General features: G+C 41.5%; 2 protein-coding genes across 2 annotated transcripts in view; both read left to right on the forward strand.

Moving 5' to 3' along the window:
* The first annotated feature begins 1 nt into the window (after position 1).
* Positions 2-454, forward strand: LOC115905571 (alanine and glycine-rich protein-like). Its single transcript, XM_030951954.1, has one exon. The coding sequence runs from the start codon at positions 2-4 to the stop codon at positions 452-454; it is 453 nt and encodes a 150-aa protein (XP_030807814.1).
* The window catches only part of KANSL1L (KAT8 regulatory NSL complex subunit 1 like), a 61,631-nt gene continuing 42,434 nt past the window's right edge, over positions 78-19,274 (forward strand). Inside the window, 2 exon segments of the mRNA XM_030951963.1 lie at positions 78-226; positions 6,692-7,797. Coding sequence (XP_030807823.1) covers positions 6,722-7,797 — 1,076 coding nt within the window. The 5' untranslated portion in view covers positions 78-226; positions 6,692-6,721.

Raw genomic sequence — 19,274 nt, forward strand, 5'->3', positions numbered from 1 at the left:
AATGGCGGGAGGCCACGCCCCCGGCTGGAGCCACGCCCCCCGGCGCCCCGGATTGGCCGCGCTCCTCCCCCTGAGGAGCGGGGGAGGCTCCGCCCCGCCGCGCTGCGCTTTAGCTGGGCGCGGACTCTTCAAGAGCGCCAGTGTGAGCCGTGGCGGGCGCTGTGCTGTGCGGGGTCGAGGCGGCGCCGGCGCCGGTGCCGCTGCGGAGAACCCGCCGGACGCGGAGGCAAGCGCGGGGCGCGGCGCGGCGGGGCGCCGTGAGGCGGTGGGGGGCACGGAGGGGCCGGGCGGCGGTTGGTTCCCGCGGCGGGAGTGGCGGGTGCGCATGCGCGGGGTGGGGGCGGGGCGGGGGGTAACGGTCCGTGCGCGCGGCGGGGCGGGGCCGGCGGCCGTGAGGCGGGGGCGGGGCCCGTGCGGAGGCGGGACCGCTCCGCGCCCACCCCGCGTGTCTTAGCCGGGATTTAAACAGCGAATGGAAACTTCCCGCTGGGAATCTGTGTGTACACACCTAGTGCTGTGCCCAGGACTGGAATCTGTGTGTGCCCAGCTAGTGCTGTGCCTCAGGGGGACCCCGGACTGGAATCTGTTTGTGCCCACCTAGTGCTGTGCCCCGGGGATACCCAGGACTGGAATCTGTGTGTGCCCACCTAGTGCTGTGCCTCAGGGGGACCCCGGACTGGAATCTGTGTGTGCCCACCTAGTGCTGTGCCCCGGGGGGACCCCGGACTGGAATCTGTGTGTGCCCACCTAGTGCTGTGCCCCGGGGATACCCAGGACTGGAATCTGTGTGTGCCCACCTAGTGCTGTGCCCCGGGGATACCCAGGACTGGAATCTGTGTGTGCCCACCTAGTGCTGTGCCCCGGGGGGACCCCGGACTGGAATCTGTGTGTGCCCACCTAGTGCTGTGCCCCGGGGGGACCCCGGACTGGCACCGCGTACAGGGCTGCGTGCTTTGCATGGAGTAGTTAGCAAAGCAGCTCAGATGCAGGTCCTGCAGCCTGCCTTGGGAGCTCCTCTGTGCTCCCGAGCTAGACTTTCCATCCGCTTTTTGCAAAATGAAGCATCTCCCACATACACAAAAATGTAGCACTGACTGAGGTATTCCGAACCTACCCCTCTCTAATGGGAATTTTCAATTTCCAATTTGCAATGTCAGCCAATTAAAAAAAATCCAAATTATTAAAGTATGCCTTTTATCTAAAGTTAAATACTTCCTTTTTGTGCTAGTTTAATTAAAAGGAAATAGTAAAAATTACACAAAAAGCAATCTGTGTGCCTTAGGACTCTCCTGCTGTATTGGTCCATGGTTTGAAATCGTGGGGAATGTTCTGAGGAGCTTAAATTCCAGTCATCTTAATTAGTGTCTTAAGAGCTGAGTAGGTCTCATTTAAGATCAGGTTTTATAGCCTTCTCTTCAAAGGCTGAAATTTGTAAGTGTCACTGAAATGTTGTTGCAAAATTTACAATGAAAGGTACCAGAAGGTATTGCAGATATTTATGCTAGAGACATATGTACAACTTTCTTACAGAGGCACCTGTTGTACTACAAAAAACATTTAACATATATTAAAAACTGGCTGCAGATGTTGCTTTGCAAATATGTTATAGACTGAAGAAGAATTAGTTGATGATGTAGTAGTAAACCTGGAAGTTATATGGATTCTCTGTCAGAAGTAGATCTGAACAAGGAGGAAAACAAACCTGTTCAAATATTTTAATGAGTTGTGGATTTTATCATAAGTTTAGTACTGATGAGTTCAACTTGAAGTGCCTTCTTTTGGATGTTTTTTATGGTTGAAACTTTGGGTGGTCTGCCTTAAATGGAGATCTGTTAGTGTTCAAAGAGAGATCCTTTTTGGAGGGGGTGGTGTGCTGTATTTTGGTGGGTTTTTTTCCCAAGTAGGAGGAATTTGTGCTTCTATCTTCTGGGGTGTACAAATCACTAGGGTGTTTTGTCTGGATAGTTGTGTCTAAACAGTGAGCGCTGCTGAATGTGGAGACTCCCTGGTCCTGTTTGGCTTTATGGTTTTTTTCCCAATCTATTAATAGAACAAAATACTAAAATGCTTAAATACACATCATGAGTAACTGGTCTGTTTTTGAAGTGAAAACAAAAGCTGCCTACTGAAATGATTTTTTTTTTCAGTCTTAAAGGCTGGTCCCAGGTGTGTTATTAAACATGGGCTTCTTTCCTTTTCCTTTCATACTCCTAACCAGGACAATCCCAGTGGGACCAATATCTTTTATAGGGTCGTTGCTGCAGACTATTCCATGAGAAAATGCACACTGTGCTGTCGAGCTGTTCTTGCTATTCTTAGAAATCACTACCATCCTGTAGGTTTTTCCAAAATTTGGGAGGGATGCTTGAAGGCTGAGGGATGCCTGCCACCAGGCAAGGCTTGCAGAGGCTGGCCAGGCTCGGGTCCTGTGTGCTGCACTCTGCTGAGGCAGTGCTGCAGCAGTGCTTGCCTGCCAGAGCACTTTATTTTTGGCCAGTGATTATCAGGAAGGCTGCCCAGGAGGAGCTGGCTGGGGATTACAGGACAAACAGCACAAAGCTGTAGGAAACCAGGTTTTGGCAGTTGTGTTGCAGTTCGCTTTTGTAGCTGCCCTCTCTTCTGCAGATTGTCTCTTAAGAGGCCTTAAAACAGGTTGAAATACATTATTTTTGTTGAAATGCAATATTAATCTCTTGTTCTTGCTGAGATTAATTTTGGGTGTTTCACTAGAGGCTGGCTGCTGTCTGGGACTTTGCTTTGCTTTTGAAATGCCATCTATACAAGGAATAAACAGTGGAAGTTGGCTTATCTGAAACACTGTTTATCTGTGAATAAGCTGGAAGCAGTCATATTAATTTAAAATGTTGTTTGTAGGCTTCTGAGTTTCAAAACAAAAAGAAATAATCATTAAAAAATCTCCTCCTGGTCTCGAGGAATCTCATTATTAAGAAGAAAATTTTAGGTGTTTATGATGAGGAAAAATGACTCAATTTACAAGGAGAGAAGGCTGCTACAGAGAAGCTTTAAAAAGCCTCCTGCGAGTGGAGTTTTATTGTCATTGGAAACGAAAAGATCACAAACAAAAAAATCCACTAAAAGACCAAGCAATCCTCCCCCCAAGCAAAAATCCCCCAGAACAGTGTCTGCAGCGTTGTGTAACCAAAGTGATAGTGTTATGCAAGGGGGAGAGGAGTCAAAAAGTGAAAGGACTGTAAACAAAAGCTGGGAAGGGAGGGAGTGCCACCCTGTGTGCTGAGTTGTGGCTGGGTTTTGTTGTGTTTCTTTTAATAGGTTGCTGCTAATCACAACATGAAGACACTGGTTTCAGGATTTAGGCAAATTCTGTGGAGGTAAGCCTGGTTGGGAAAGGGTGTAAGGGAGAAGTGTCAAGGGAGGACAAAGAAATCAGCAGAGAGAGAGGAAGAGGAGCAGCAGCCCCTGGGGGTTAGGAACCTTTAGCTGCAGTGGTGGAGGGGAGCAGGGTGCAGGTCCTGCTGTGCTAAATTGCAATTCCCTGCTAGATCCTTCTGGGTAATTAAGGTATTAGGGGAGGATAAGCAGAAAGTCACTTTAAACATCAGTTGCTTTACTGTGTTTGTCTGGTACTTGTTTCTGCCCTTCCCCAGTACTTATTTAATGTCAGTTTTTCATTTTACAGTACTCTTTAGTCTTTCAAGTGGAGTGTTTATTTAGTAGATGAAAAGCTGTTTGCCAGTTTAGCAGAATTTCTGCTGTTCTGGTTTTGAAACCTCAAGTAATACACAATGCAAAAGAAATTTGTGAAATGGTTTGCCTATGACAGAAAAGTTCTTTCCAGAATGAAAATACTTTTCTGGTATACCCTTTTGCAGTACTTGTCTCCCCTCCTTCTTTGCCTTTATTTTTTTCCCCCTTCCAAGATAGTAGGTTTTGCTCTGGAAATTCACTTCCAATATGAGTGGAATGAAATATTTTTTGCAGCTTTCTGCGAAAATCAAATAAAATGTGTAAAAATCTAAATTGTATAACTTTTGTCAAGTACTTGTACTAAAATTTGTTTATCATTTTTTGCAGCAGATACTTTTGTTCCTGTACCTATGACATTTTTTTGTGTGTTTTTGTGTGTGTGTGAACTTCTTGGAGAAATGCCAAGGGCTGGACACTGTGGCAGTACCAGCTTTTATAAGTTCTTTTTGATGTCACTGTAGTGAGATGAGCACACCTGAATGTCTCACACTGTCTTCAGGGTAGAAACATTGTATGAAATTTCCAAGTTGCTGGGTAAGAGGTTAATTGAGTGATTTCCCTCTTAAAAAGCATTTTATTTCTTTTTAGCTGCTTTGTAGTTTAAGCATACTTGGTCAGGCACTCCAGATGAGTGATTTGTCAATGCTCTTTAGTTCATTGTTTGTGTTCCATATGAGGGTGCTTTGATTCTTCCCCCCTTTCCCCTAGAAGAGTTAAAAAGTCCCCCAGATGAAAAAACCAAAAAATTGGTAATGGTATTCATTGCAATTTTGGAAATTTGAAACTGTACCAAAAGGGTACAGTGAAAGTGAATGTGTTTGAGGGAATGTGATGGAGTTAAAACCCAGCACTAGAAAGTTTTGTGCTGCCAGTTCTTTGAATAACCTCCATCTTCATACAGGTATGTGATCCACATCTCCAAAGTACTTTTTACCTGAACAGCTGCGCTGTGTGTGGATGTTTCCTGGGTTTCAGGAGTAGCAACCTGTGCCTGCTAAACCAAACCACTCAGACTAAGGGAGGTGGATGGTAAAGTTGGGACAGTTATAAGTACATTGCTAGGTGCATGTAGGTCCCAGGCTGATGGTGCTCTTCTTGGAGAGCTTCTTGGAATTTTCAGGGAGAGTCAAACACAGGGACTCCTGAGCTCACATTGACCCCACAGAGGAACTGTTCACTTCTCTCCCCTTATGTTTTAGCCATGCACAGTTGCTCTGACTTGCTGTAGTTATTTGCCATTATGTTAAGGCCAGGGAGGCATTGGTGTCTGAATTCACACTCCTTTGGATTTTCAGATTTGCAGGCCTGCTAGCTTTTACAAGAGGAAAGACACGAGTCAGCCAGGTGCTGAGAGCATTACTGAGTCACCAGAGCTTTAGGATTTGGGGCTCCAGAAAGCTCTCAACAGTGCATTTCCCTGTCTGATCCTAGAATGGGGTTCTTCCTGAACAGCTGTCCACTGGGAGGACTTTGTGCTGAGCTCCTCTTAAGACTAAGTTATTGGCTTATTTATAAAGGTTAAAATCCTGGGGATTTTAATGGTATCATTTATAATTAGCAGTAAGACCCCCAAACCTGGTGCCAGTGATGCTAGGAGGGTGATGTGCAGAGATGAAAACCTGGTGGATGAGGTACACAAGGAGCAATGAAAGCTGAATAAAGCATACAGAGAGTGGTAAGGCAGTACTGCAGCATGTAGCTCTCTATCTTCTGCTTCATGTTTTGAGGGTTAAGGAGCAAATATCCAAACTGGTATTTCTCAGCTCCCTAGGTTTCCACATCTCACTTTAATGTTTGCACCTTCAGTGTAAAAACGTGTAGTTATAAACAAGCTAAGGCTTTAGACAGATCTTTTCTTAAGATCCATATGTGGTAGTCTGAGAATCACTGACCCCTTATGGGATCTGTGCATTGAAAGTTGCTGAGCTAGGCAGTTGCTGGGGAGATCAAAGGAACTGGAGACATGAAAAGGAGGGCACTGGAAGTGCTGCTCAACTAGTGCACAGTTCAACAGAATTTACTGTGGCATTGCTGTGCTGCACCCACTTTTGCTACTGCTCTCATATGGTTTCTGGTTTTGTCTCTAGCTTCTTATTCAAGAGCTGACAGGAACTTACCTTTCAGGCTTCTGCAGGCCATGTTCAATTAAATTATTCATTGGGTTTATTTAACCATATCCTTACAAAGCTGTAAGTACTGTGCAAGGGATTCCTGTGTGGAATAGATACAGTATGACTTGGCAGCATAGCTGCTGACAAGAAGGGGTGAAGGTTGACATTGGTCTTTTGATCCCAAAGTTTGGGAGTCCTTTGTTAATTGGCAAGCCACAAGCAAAAGGATTTGTCAAGGAGAACTGTCATTTCTCAATTTGCTATGAAAAATAATCTGTATGTATTACACAGACAGTGCCTGATGAATAAACAGTGGTATCCAAAGGCGCAGGAAAGAATTCTTTTTTAGTAGGAAACTTCAGAGCATAGAGGTTTCTGTTTTGAAAGCATTAGCCTTGTTGATTGGTTTCTAATGTGTATTTATAAGAATGTATGCTAGTTCATCAGATGCTTTCTTTATATAGATTTACAGTAAATACATTTCTCACAATAGTGCCCGACACATTGCTCAGGGTCATGTTTTTCAGTTTGGGAAGGTTAGATGACAGACCTGAACTTTTTGGGTCTTATTTCTCAGACTGATAGAATCAAAAATTAAATGAGGTATGAACAGTTATTCCCCTGAGATGTAAAGGCTTTCATTGCACACAGAACAGCCTCTGAATGAAATCAAGAAAAAACAGAAAGGGTGTTCTTGTTTGACTTGGGAGGCAACATAGTCTGTGTTCTTTAGATAACGTCCCTTTTTATGGAATTTTTGAATGACATTGAGAGAATGAAATGTCTGACAGAGTTGTTGAATTTGTACTGTGTCATGAAAATGAGAAAATTTACATGGCCCATGTTATTTTCAGGTTTGCTGTAAACTACCTACCGTAGCTATAATGACACCAGCTCTCAGAGAGGCAACAACAAAAGGTCATGGTATCCACTTGTCACCTTCTTTGTCCTCTAGAGCTATGGAGTCTGATACAGCTTTGTGCATGGAAAATTCCAGAGCAGTGGAAGAGAAGATAAAAGAGGACTCCATCGCACGGATTACTTGCTCAGTCCTGGGGTTCCCCACTGCTGAGCCCAACCTCAGGAATGACATCTTCAGTGTGCAGCATTTTGGTTCCCCACCATCGTCCAAGTGCTATCAGTCTGTTTTGTTAATGAGTACAAATTCTGCATTTAACAACAAAACTGGTAAGCAAACGAAAGCAGGAGAGCCTGGCTGCTCCAAGATGAGAAAATCATTACATAATGGGGCTGACACATCATTTGGTCATATTAGTCACTCAGAACCTGAGCAACAGGTCAAAGGGGCAGCGTTTTCAGAGACCACATCTCCAAACTTGGCAGGAATGCAGAGACTTTCAGGTTCAAGTGTAACTGAATCCAGTAACGGAGAAGAAATGCAACTTTTAAATGGTAAATGGTACAAGAAGAATGGGGTTTTGGGTAGGGCTTTGGAAGTCTGCACTGAAACAATAAAAGGGGATTTATTACACCAAATTCTTCACGGGCCTTCAGAAGGGATTTTGAGCTGCACCCAGGAGGAGGTGTACGCTCGCTTACTCCAGTGTGTCACTAAGCAACAAATGGAAATCAGTCGCGCCAAAAGAACTCAGAAGCGTTTACAAATGCTCCTGGCAAAGCATGTTATCAAACACTGTGATCAGCAGCTGAAATGCTTTGTGAAACATCAGCTTCAGAGAATGAAGGTTTTCCATGAGCCAGCTAGATTTTTGAGCAATAGCTCCCTCAGATGCACTGAAGGTTGGCCGGAAAACAACACAACTCCTTTGGAGAGTAGTTTGGGTGTGGATGTACAGAATGGAGTTAGCTTCGCACCAGGTGAAATCCGTGGCTTTGCACTTTCTACTGGAGGACTGCTGTCTCGTGTGGAGAAGGACCTGGACTCTGATGCAACGTGTAGCAGCTCAGATGAAGATGGTGAGGAACAGACTGTGGAAGCGTAAGTGTTAAATTCCTGCTTAGACTCATGTGCTTCTTACTTATAAATCAGGATGGAAGGGTCTAGACCTGCAGATTTTGTGTGAGTAACCTCACTCAATAGATAGTCTTACTGAAATCAGCAAGACTGACAGTGTGACCTGAGTTTGGCAGAAATAAGAACTTCTAATTAATGCATTTAAGGAGCAGTTGCTTTACTGGATTGCAGAGAACTAAAGGTTATACTGCACTCTCTCAGTTTGCATTACATCAATACTGCTAATACTTGAATGGTGCTGGAAATCAAATAGTGATCACTGGAAATACTTGGGGCCAGAATGAAAATAATTTTAATTTTACTCTGAATTTATTAAGAATTAGTCAATGGTAGGATCTTGAAATCCATTATGTTGTGATCAAGAGAAAAAATTATCATCTGATGCAGGTATGAAGCCATCCAGTATTTGGTGATTCGTATATTGAAAAAGTTTGGTTCTTTAGTTTGTAATTTTAAAAATATTAATTTATTTCCTGAAGTCACTCTGCAACTATGACTGTTAACTAGCAATGGAGTTTTTATTATTGCTGGTATCTTTTTCAGGAGGAACCAGAGGGGAATTCATATCATTAGCTAGTAGTGTCTTTTAAGTTGGCAGGAATCCTGTCAATACAAATTACAAATCAATGGTGGGCAAGAGGAGATAGTAAAATTGCTCTCTGATGATGGTGCTACCTTTTTTCTTTTATTTTTTTTTTACCTCTACCTTGCTACACTGTTAACACAATCTCTTCAGTCAAGAAATTTTAGAAAGCAGTGAAAGGACATCTGCTTTCCTTTTCCCAAAGCTGGAGAGATGAGCATGCCTTAAGGTTTGTTGGGATGTAATAGTCAGGACTGTGATACACAGAAGGGAGCTGCACACAAATGCAGCAGCTTGGTGGGAACTTCGTGATAGCCCTGTTTCTTGTGGGCTCTTACATATAGTCAGGACAGGGTTTGTGTTTACTGGTCTTTCCTTATACCCTCTGCTCTCAGAGTGTGTCTAGAAAAAATAAATTAAAAAATATTTACTTCTCATTCTGCTTCCTGAAAAGCATAATGCTCAGAAGAAATCAAGTAAGCTTCTGAAACTGGAAGAGCTTTGCCCTGTTACATATTTATAGTTTCAGTCCAGCAAGGCTGTATCGAATCTCTGCTGTGTTCTGCTAAGCTCTGTAGGTCTGAAAAACAGAGGAGAAAATGTTTTCATTTTCTTTTACATGTTGTCAGAATGGTAAATACTGTGCTGAAGTCCAGCCAAAGCATAATGACTTGCCAGCTAAGTTAGAAACACCCTAAATATTTGAGTTTGCAAAATAATTATTCTTTTGAAATATTTTAATGAAAAACATCATTTGGGCTCTCCCCAGCATAGGAGAATCCACATTCTCCTAACTGATATACTTGAACTTCTAAGTAATAGCTCTGCCTCTAGGATTCTTATCTTGTGATTACATGAACTGAAAAAGAAAACTCTTGAGAAATTCTTGAACAGTAGTGGATAATGTAAAACTTGGACCAAAGTTATGTGTGGTGGTTTCCTTTTTTCTTCCTGCCAGGGACACTTGAATTTCTAACTCCCCCTGCCAGTCCTTTACCTTTACTCCTTCTCGTGGCTTTTGGCAGTTATCTTTCCACTTAAGGCTTACTCAGTTTACTTTGTTGCACTGATGAAAAAATCCACAGAGGATTATTAAGTGCAAACCCATCACCTTTGGCTCAGGAAATCCCCAAACTGCTCTTGCTGGGAGCTAAGGGAATGTTCAGGAGCTGCACTGCTCCCTCCATGCCTGCTCTGGTGTAACTTGTTATCTCAGCTCTTGCTGGGAGGCAGGAGAACTGGGTAAGATGATCTCTAGTCTGACTCAGTGTGGCCCTTTATTTTGGGTTGTTTATTCTTCTGCCTTTCTTTGTGTTCCTGCTGCTGAGCAGTTGTTCAGTGCAGCAGCCTTGCTACACTGGCAGCGAAGGAATCACTGGTGTTTGAGGTGTGCTGCTGGGCCAGCAAGCTCAGAGTTAAAAGTACTGCCTGATTTAAGGAAAAGTCTTCTCTGTGTGCCTAGGCTGAGGAAATGCTTGAATTAACATGCAGTGAGGACAGGCTGTCTCTTATTTGAAATTATCATTATCTTCAGCTCAGAATGTTTTTCTTCTTTTCTCCAGCTCTAATATTTGCCTTTGTGGCTAAAATGCTGCCCTTTTTCTTCAAGGTAACAAAGGTGAATCGCTTATTCACCAGTTCAGCTGGTGAGAGTTCCTGTTTCCTTGCCACTTTAAGGCCTTCTGGATTGCCCTTCATCTGGACAAAAGAAACAAAGTTAATATCCATTTTTATTTCTGCTGAATGGATTTATATGCTTTGAATTGCCTTTCTTTCCTTGGGAATTGGCTCGAAGTGCTTTCCAGAAGCAATGGGATCATGTAGGTGAGACAATACTCATTTCCTCACCTGTATGGAAATTTTTATTTTTCATAGTGAGGGCTTTTTACTCTGAATTCCTCTGTGATAATCTTCATAATATTTAACTGTAGTTACTATAAGGTTCAAACAATGTAATGATGAATGGAAAGAATGTTTTGGTTCTGCCCATATCTCAGTGTACTGATTGCATTTAACTTGAGGGTATAATCATGCTGGTGACTGATCATTGTTGTGACTGTGGTGTTTGTCATTCTTTTTGTGAGGGAAGGAGGTATCAATCCAGTGTGCAAGGCAGGGAGGAACCTGCAGTTACCATGTCTACCTGAGAACAGTCTGTTTCCCATCAGGAGGGAGAAGTTGATTCCAGCTCCAATTCCTCGTGCTACATAACAAACCTGGAGTTATTTTTAGCCTTTTGAACCTGTTCATTCTCATTATCCTGAAAGGAGTTTTTCCCAATGAGTATTGACATAAGCTCTTCTGAGCTGTATCTCAGTGCTTTGTGGCTCAAGTAAGATTGTCTCTATCCATCTATTTCAATACCTTTGTTGTTCAGTTGCAAATAGCTGTTGTGAGATATTTAAACCATTGTTCCTGCATTACATAGATTCTGTCCTCAAGACAAGAGAGATCCTTGGTCTGCTGGTGAAGGCAATTCACAGTACTTAACAAACTTCTCTAGCTCCTAGAGGAATTGGAAAGGCTCATCTAATTTCAAGAGTTTAATCAAAACATATTTTGTTCTTTTGAGAGTCTACTAAAAAGAAATATGAAAAAACAATTGGCTGTCTTCAGGACCTTTGTCATTTTGCTGCTACTGTCAGCTCATGAATGTCTTTAACCTGTCAGTTTGCCATAGCACCACATTGCCAGCAGTAATTTTTGGTGTATTTTAGGACATTCCATCCTTTGGGCATAAGAAATTCTCTCAGGGGATGTGGTAGTGCTTCTCTGTAGTTTCTCAAAGGCAGCTTTTAGGTGCTGCTCTCTGGCTCACTGTTAGGTATTAGAAACCAGAGCAGACAGAGTGCCCAAGGAAGGCAACACAAAGCTGACCATGAGTAATTCCTTTAGGGATTCATAACTAACACTTGATTTGCAACATAGACGACACTTCACCAGCTGGATTTACTTGAAACTTGTTGATCTTTGTGGTTCATGAAGATGAAAGATTATACATAGAAATAGTCATAGATTTCAAACAAGGTGGATTGGACGATGATGTGAGCTCAAAAGTTTTTCAACAACACATCTCCACTCTGGCAGCAGTGTGTATTCTGCTAGGCCAACTCCTCATTCTTATTGATATATTTCGTGTGTATTCCTGGTGTAGTAGGAAATACAATGTACCACAAAGAGCTCTGATGCTCAGGTGGTCGTTTGGGAAACCTTTAAAGTTGCAGAATGAGGAGTTTTTCTGCTATGTACACTACATGTGTGATCTTCCAGATTAAAAGGCTACATCACTGATTCTTTGAAGAAACAGCTGCTCACTCCATCAAACAGTAGTACATACATCTAATCAATTAGACAGAAAACCTGCTTGCTGTAGATTTTTCTGCAAAATAAGTAGCTCTTTGAACTCATGACAAATCCTGTGCCTTGTTTTCCCAGTTCTCCTTTCCCTATCCAAATTCAATCCTTTTGCATCATTTGGTGGGATTTTCCCTCTGAAATGTTTTCATGCCTTTCCCTCTGATTTTGAAAGACATGTTTTACTGATTATCCTCCAGCAACCTCAAGCCTGACGAAGAGGCACTGTTACATTTTTCCATGCCCACAGGATTTGTTGCGCCTGGAAACTTTTATAATGACTGTGAAGAGATAGTAAATCTTTCTTTCTTTTTTTTTTCTCCTTTATTTTTTTCCCCCTTAGATTGCTAGTTGGAAAGAGAAGATGGGAAATCTGCTTTTAGTACAAACATGTGATGGGGAGGGGAGCATTAAGCAGAGAAAATACAGGAAGGAAGAAAACATTATGACTAGTATCTCCAGATCTAATCTGTTTGTTCTAGATGATTTTCCATTTTTCCTAGCATTTTTTCTTGTGGCTAACTGAGCAGCATTGATGCAGTTCTGCAGGCCTGGCTACATGGCCCTGCTAAAGGGATAGGGTTTATTGCAAGTCTTGGAGCCACGTTATAAAGGGAAACTGTTTGTTTTTGCAAGGTCAGGTCCTAATTTTCCACACTGAGCTGTAATTGCACTTCATGCCTGATATGAGGACTGAATTATGAGTTTGGGAAGGGCAGGAAGAGAGTCTGCCAGGACAAAATGCTGCTTTTAAGCACAAACCCCCACTTGTTTCCTGGTTTTAACACCTTTTTAGTTTATAAGTCCAGGAAATGTCTTATTTGCATAGAAGATTAATATGAGGGCTTTTGAATAAGTATAAATTCACTGGTATAAATAATATACTGATTTAAGAATGTTTTATATGTTGCTTTTTCAAGTATTCCATTTTCTCAATTCTTGACTCCCATCACTAGGATGTGGGAAGAGAATGAAAGAAAAGATAGCTTTACATTACCTTCTGTTTTAACTCTCAGGATACATGTATTATCTCAGAATATATTTAACCTCACTTGGTTGGGTTTCCATAAGATGAATTAACAACTTCTTCTGGGTCCCACATGCATTTACTGTTTTGCCTTAGAGATCTCACTGCAGCAATAAAAACTTGCTGTTGAGCAGGACTTTGCTCTCTCAATACCAGAGCAATGCTCCTGTGAGTGAGGATCCTGATTTCTAACCTGTAATTACATTAATATTTTTGCAGCTGCTGAAGGCAGACTGAAAGGTTTTAGTGAAAGGCAGAAGGTTTGACAGGTTTTAACCTGCAAGGGAAACTTGGAGCTGGGAATCTCAAATCTTTTAAGTTAGATGGGTGTTGAATTCATATTAAATAAAAACTTGGCATTACTCTTCCTAATAACTTTTTAATACACAGTCAAGATAGTGTAGTAGAATAGCAAATCTAATAAGCAGGCACATGTGTGTGCGTATATAACCTTGTATGCTTAATTAAATTGGAGACAAGAAGAATTTAGTGCTTGATGTCAAGCGCTGATTAATCAGTGTTTTATGGCTAGCTTTTTTCTTTCACTAAGCTGAGAAATGTGTTTGTTTTAATTAAAATGCTTGCTTATAAACAACAATGAACTGTCTTTATAACTTCTTATAAAGCAAGGGCAATGTTATTTTGGTTTATAGCTAACACTGATTTAGTGAGAATCTACTTCAAAGGGATACAGCCAGTGCCTTTGAAAATCAGCATACGTGGGCCCCTGATACAGGAAATAATTTAAGTGCTTTCCTTTTCACATGAAGTAAAAAGTGTGCATAAAGACTTCCCAAAATAGGAATGCTGTCCTGTAACAGGGTTTCATTCATACTGCTAAATATGGGTTAGGAATGTGATGTTAGATGTTGGATTTAAATATATTGACCTGTGCTCTTTTTTTACTGAAACAGCTGTAAATTATTTTATTTTCATCCACACACTTTGCCTAGCTCTTGTGAGTTAAAAGGAGTTTTCTGTTGGGGAATTTAAATACAGTTTTCAGTTAGCAAACTTTTAGTTGCTGATTCTGCTGTTGGAAAAACAAATAAAACTGAAGGTCTGTGTTTGAATATATGTAATATAAACTCCCTTTCTTCCCAGCCCATGGGGTTGATTGAGCAGCAGAAAAACTCAGTGAAATGCAATCTCAGGCTCCTCAAAACACCCAAATTGCAAACTGTTCAAACATACATACATTCATATATATATATATATATATATATACTGATTTATAAGATGGAATTGGAGCTTACATGAATACCATAGCCATCTTTTCCCTGTAAGAATATGCATACAAATTTTAGAATAAACTTCAGTGGCTGGACAGCATTGATATGCTGCTGATGTGCCGTCATAATGTTCCATTTGCACAGATCTTGAAAGGAGTGTATTTTGTAAGTTCTGCCTTATTTTATGTTGAGCATGGGCTACAGATGTAGCACTACTTGGTTTCTTTTTGAAGGGCAGTTGTGTAATACTTAGAGAGAATTTCTAGGCCTGTGTTCCTGGTGTTTTGTTGTTAATCTATTGATGTTGTGCCATTTCAAAGGCAAGAAAAGAAGCTCGTTTCTAGGCAGCCCTGCTGTTCTTGAAGTTTCTTTCTCTGCATTTTAGCACTACCTGCTTCTCTGCTTCACGTTGAACTGATGTACAGCATGTTGGTGTGCTGGAGCAGACAGCAGAACCTTAAAAATGAATATTAAAATATTTTTAACAAAAGCCATTGGCAGATACTCAAATTACAGTGTGTTGGGGTTTTTTTATTATTTTATTAAGAGGAAGTGCTGCTGGGTTGTTTACCTTTTGCAGGTTTTTCTTTCTGGGCAGTTAATATTCTGGCTGACTCCACCTTCACCAACCCACTTGGCCTTTTATAATTAACTCAGCTCTAAAGAATTATGTAAACAGAGCTGGAGGTGAGAGCGCCTACCAGCTTGTGAAGCCAGCCATTGGAAAGATTCAGCGCTCTAACAGATCCCTTAAGAAGCTGAATTTTTAATCTATTCTGTCCCCAAATTGAGTTAACAATTCAGTGCAAGTATAACAGTTCAGTGTCTAATATAAAACAGCAGCACTAGTGTGATCCTTCGCAGGAACCGTGTAGCAGGCAAATACTGTCTATGGCGTCTCATCAGTTTGGAAGATGTGATTTCCCTATCACATAGGGAGCATATAGAGTGCACCAGTGAAATTCTTCTGAAATCTCTCCCTTTCCAGAATATCTAAGCACAGAGACTTTCCTTTTTGATATTTTCAGTTTTTTTCCTACAGCCTTTTTGCTCTGAATATTGATTTTCTTCTTCTATCCTTCCCACTGTCCCTTCTCATTTTGTGGAAGTTGTAAAAATTTGATTCCATTGCTACTTAATTTCATGCTACCTAATTTTTTCTCCCATAAATTTTCTCTTCAAGAGAAAAATCACAGCTATGGTTGATAATTCCAAGTGTTACTGTGTAAATTCCTCAGGTCTGATGGCATAGCAGAAGTGTTCAGCTGGGTACAGGTTTTTTGTTTGGGAAGATAAGATGTGTGTTATGTGTTGCTATCAACATGCATTATTGGATGCAATTCTGAAAATACTGAATGGCCTCAGTGTGTCTGAGATGGTGGAACCAGGCATGCATGCCAGAAATTGTAATTGTAATAAGCAGTTGCTGATGTCTGTAAATGATAGGGAGAACTATAAGCCATGTTTTGGGAAGCTGTGTAGTGTTTCAGAGGAAAATGTCTGCCAGGTAAAAATTCCTGTTAAACACCAAAGGAGGTAGCAACCTGGTAGGATCCAGAAGAATGACCTGGCTGCAGATCTTCACAGAGATTGCCAGCTAATTTTGAGCACCAGACAAATTCCCTTGATTGATTTTTTGGAGTGGGAGTTGGGAGCAGGGAGTGCATAGCTTGGTTTGGTGTTGGTTATTCCAGAACAGTAGCACACTGCTCCTGGAAGGTCTTAGTGCTGGGAGTGAACTGCCACAGTAAATAGTGGGGTTTTTTTGTGTAATGTTGATCAGCCAAAATTGGTTTTAGTCTTTTTTTGTACTCAGGAATGCATAGAAGAGATTGCATTCATAAAACAGCACACACTGGTTTTTTTAGTTATGTGGTTATTAGGGGTTTAACAGTTAACTGATCCAGGGGAATTAATGCTTCAACAGCAACTGAAGTTAGTTCATTCTGAAAACAAACATTATGTAGGTGTTCTGGAAGAATTAGTCCTTGACAAAGCATTTACGGGTCATTTAATAGTTGGACATATTTGTTCAGCTATTACAAGTGTTGGAGGTTTTGGTTGGGAGTGGGCACACGCTTTTATCTCATGACTGAAATCTAGATAAGCTTATCTAAAATACAAGCATATCTGAATTCATCTAATTTGAATATTTTATATAATCTAGTCTTTGTAGGTAATGTCTTATTTACTGTCAGTGTCTGCAGACAGAAGAAAAATGTGTGTGTTGAATTTCTCCACCATGTTGACCAACGGTATCAGAAGCCCTGGGCCCACATTAGTGGCTTGCAAGAAAATAACTTGTATCCAGGACAGTTGCTTTTTGGGCTTTCCCATGTGTGGTCAGAGAACTGAGTGTAATTGTGGTGAAAAATTAGGGACAGCTGAGGAAGTTCACAATTTAGCAGCTCCAGTCCTGGAGGGACTCCCACCACGCTAGTGTGCTGTGGGGCATTTGTGATAGAGTGCTGTGTGGAGAATATTTTGTATTTTTTGTACACCTGGGTGACCTTCCCAAGAGAATTGGGGGATGAATGATCTTTTTCCCAACGTTTCATGAAGTTTATGGTGAGTCATATGATGTCTGGATGGAACTTGAGGACTGGAGAACCTTCTGATTTCTTCTTGCTTTTCAGTTTCTGGAGATCAGTCGTTCATAAAAACAGTAAGCTTCTGCTATTGTTTTCAGTGACTCCCACTAAGGAGGGTGATCATCTCTTTATCCTGAGGGTAGAGTCAATCTGATTTATGAGCTGCTTCTTGCTCCCAGATACTTCACTGCTATGTGATAGGCAATGGGCTTCTGTTAGCCTAGGAGTGAGACATGAACCAGCAGGGATGGTGGAGGTCACTTTAGAGATACCATCTGAAAACTAGGTGCCAGAATAATGTGCATTAAACCAAGGGGAACATCACCTAGCAGAAAGAGCAAAATACCCCACATTGAGAGACTGAGCTGAAATGTTATGAGGGGATGTCAGGAACAACTGCCCTTCTTGTGTTTAATGAAGAATTTTGGAATTGGAGGGGGTTTTTTTCCCACCCACATCATGTGAGTGCCTTGCTCTCTGGCTTCTGTGCATTTAAGAGTGTTGTTACTTGAAAATGTTGGTATTTTTAAAGCCTTTTGCAAGGTGACAGTGTTATGGGATTGTGAAATGGTTTTTTGAGTTTTGATGTGGGTCTGTTGCAAGCATGCTCCTTTCCTGTTTAGCAGGAAGCATCCTGTCATTGTCCCTGCAGACATGTCATGGTACTGCTCCTCACTGGGAGTTACAAAGGTGGAAGGCTTTAGTTTGCTTTAATTTTCGGCATATGAGATGACTTGTGGAGAATCTTGCTGTGGTCACAGAGCTGCACCCTCTAAAATACTCTTTCCTGTGCTTATCATACCTGCTTGAGCCAACCGTCCTGGATACTTACTGTCAATCCCAGGTTCTGTGTGCTTTGTGCATTTTAAACACCACTGTGTTTCTCCATCATTTATGAACAGTTTTCAGGCTTATTGTTTTGTTTGCTTATAAAAATAAAATATGCCTCTAAGGTTTAAATTCCACCTCTTCTTGTCTCCTGTAACCAAAAAAGCCCCAAACCCACGCACAAACCCCAACCAGCAGTGTGTGTAGCACAGCAATTTTATCTTGGTTAGCTGCTCCCTTTTTTGCTCAGCTAGGTTACCTGCATTTATTTTTTGGGACAAGCTGATCTTAGCTGTTGGGAAAACATAAATCTCACCCAAAACACAATGGAGGCACTGAGAATACTTCTGGGAGTCCTGTTGTGTTCTGCAGTGTTGGTTTGGTCATGTAAAAACGTGGTTTGTTCTCAGTGCTTCTCTTTGAGGAAGGTGAGAGTGCTAAGGGGTTCATCTGTGCATTCTGTCCTTAGGTCATGGCTGAAACTTCCTGCAGTTCCAGCAGCACTACTGACTGTAACAGCATTACTTAGTGCTCTTTGCTTGCCTCTTCAGTCTCAGCAGAAGCAAGTAGCATGAAATACCTACCCTGCCTCTGCTGTTGCTAATGATCCCCAGCTGAACTCTTTCCCATACTTTGGGATGCCCTAGTACAGCCTGAGTGTCTGCTCCCAGCTATATTTATATTCATACTTTGTTTGCATTTGTCTTATGCTTGTTGTGCCTTGTTTGTTCTGCTGCATTTCTTTTCTTTCCTTCTCTTGTAAGTTGTGCAGGATTGATTCACAGTCCGAACAAAATAGAAAAGCAGGCAGGGATTTTGCATGGAAACAAAGTTGCCCCTGAAGGAATTCCAGCATGTTTTCTTAGGGCAATTTAAATGAGATGTTTTATTGATACAAAATCAGTATTGCTGTGTTCTCTTCCAATTCTAATAGCCCTGGATGACTGTAGGAGGTAATCTGCAGATTTGGAGTCATTGCAAGAGCAGTAGGTTTATATGCAAATTTAATATTCCGCTGTACTACCGTACTGAACATGAGAAACTTTACCAGTGTCACATGGTTTATACTGAGTTGCTGGCAGAACAAAGATTTTGGAATTTCTGTTGAGCATGTATGATCTTAGAGTCAAAAGCACAAAAACCAAGTAAAGATACTTTGCAAAGGGAGCAAACAGGAAGTGGGACAGACAGAAACATCTTTTTTCTTGTCTCATTCCCAACAGAAAACAAGAGCAGGAGCTTCTACTTTAGCACCTGCTTCTGACTTCCTCCTCCAGTGACAGGCCTGGTTATTTTTGTAACTGTGCTTGGTTTTTTGGTGGTTTTTTGTTTTTTCTTCTCTGGGTTTGCAGAGTTAATGAATTCTCTGAAGCCACCTTGAAACAACTTTCTTTAGTGAGTGAGTGTTAAACTTTACTGTCTAGCAGGAGCAGATTTACCCAGGTTTGGGGTTTGTTTCAGGGTTGGTTTGGATTTTTTTTGTTGCAGAAATAGGTTATCATTTATCACCTGAATGACTGTACTACTTTGTGTGTGAACACAAAGGAGTGTGAGGATAGCTCATAGTGATTTTATCTTCCTTAGGAGTTACAAGCTTTACTAAAATATTTGTAGAGAAATAGGCTTAGAGGAAAAGATGGTTAAAAATAATGCAAGATCAAGCAGATAGGAGTGACAGGGATGGGAACAGAGTTCAGCAATGCTTCTGTCTCTCACCCTGTATGCAACACATCAAAACTGGGGAAGAGATCTAAACTTAAACTTGCTTCAGTCGTGCTGCCCCTAAAATTAAAATTAACCAGGAGCAGCTCTCTAATCCATGTCAC

This window comes from Camarhynchus parvulus, chromosome 7 (genome assembly GCF_901933205.1).
Source record: "Camarhynchus parvulus chromosome 7, STF_HiC, whole genome shotgun sequence".
Classification (NCBI taxonomy): domain Eukaryota; kingdom Metazoa; phylum Chordata; class Aves; order Passeriformes; family Thraupidae; genus Camarhynchus; species Camarhynchus parvulus.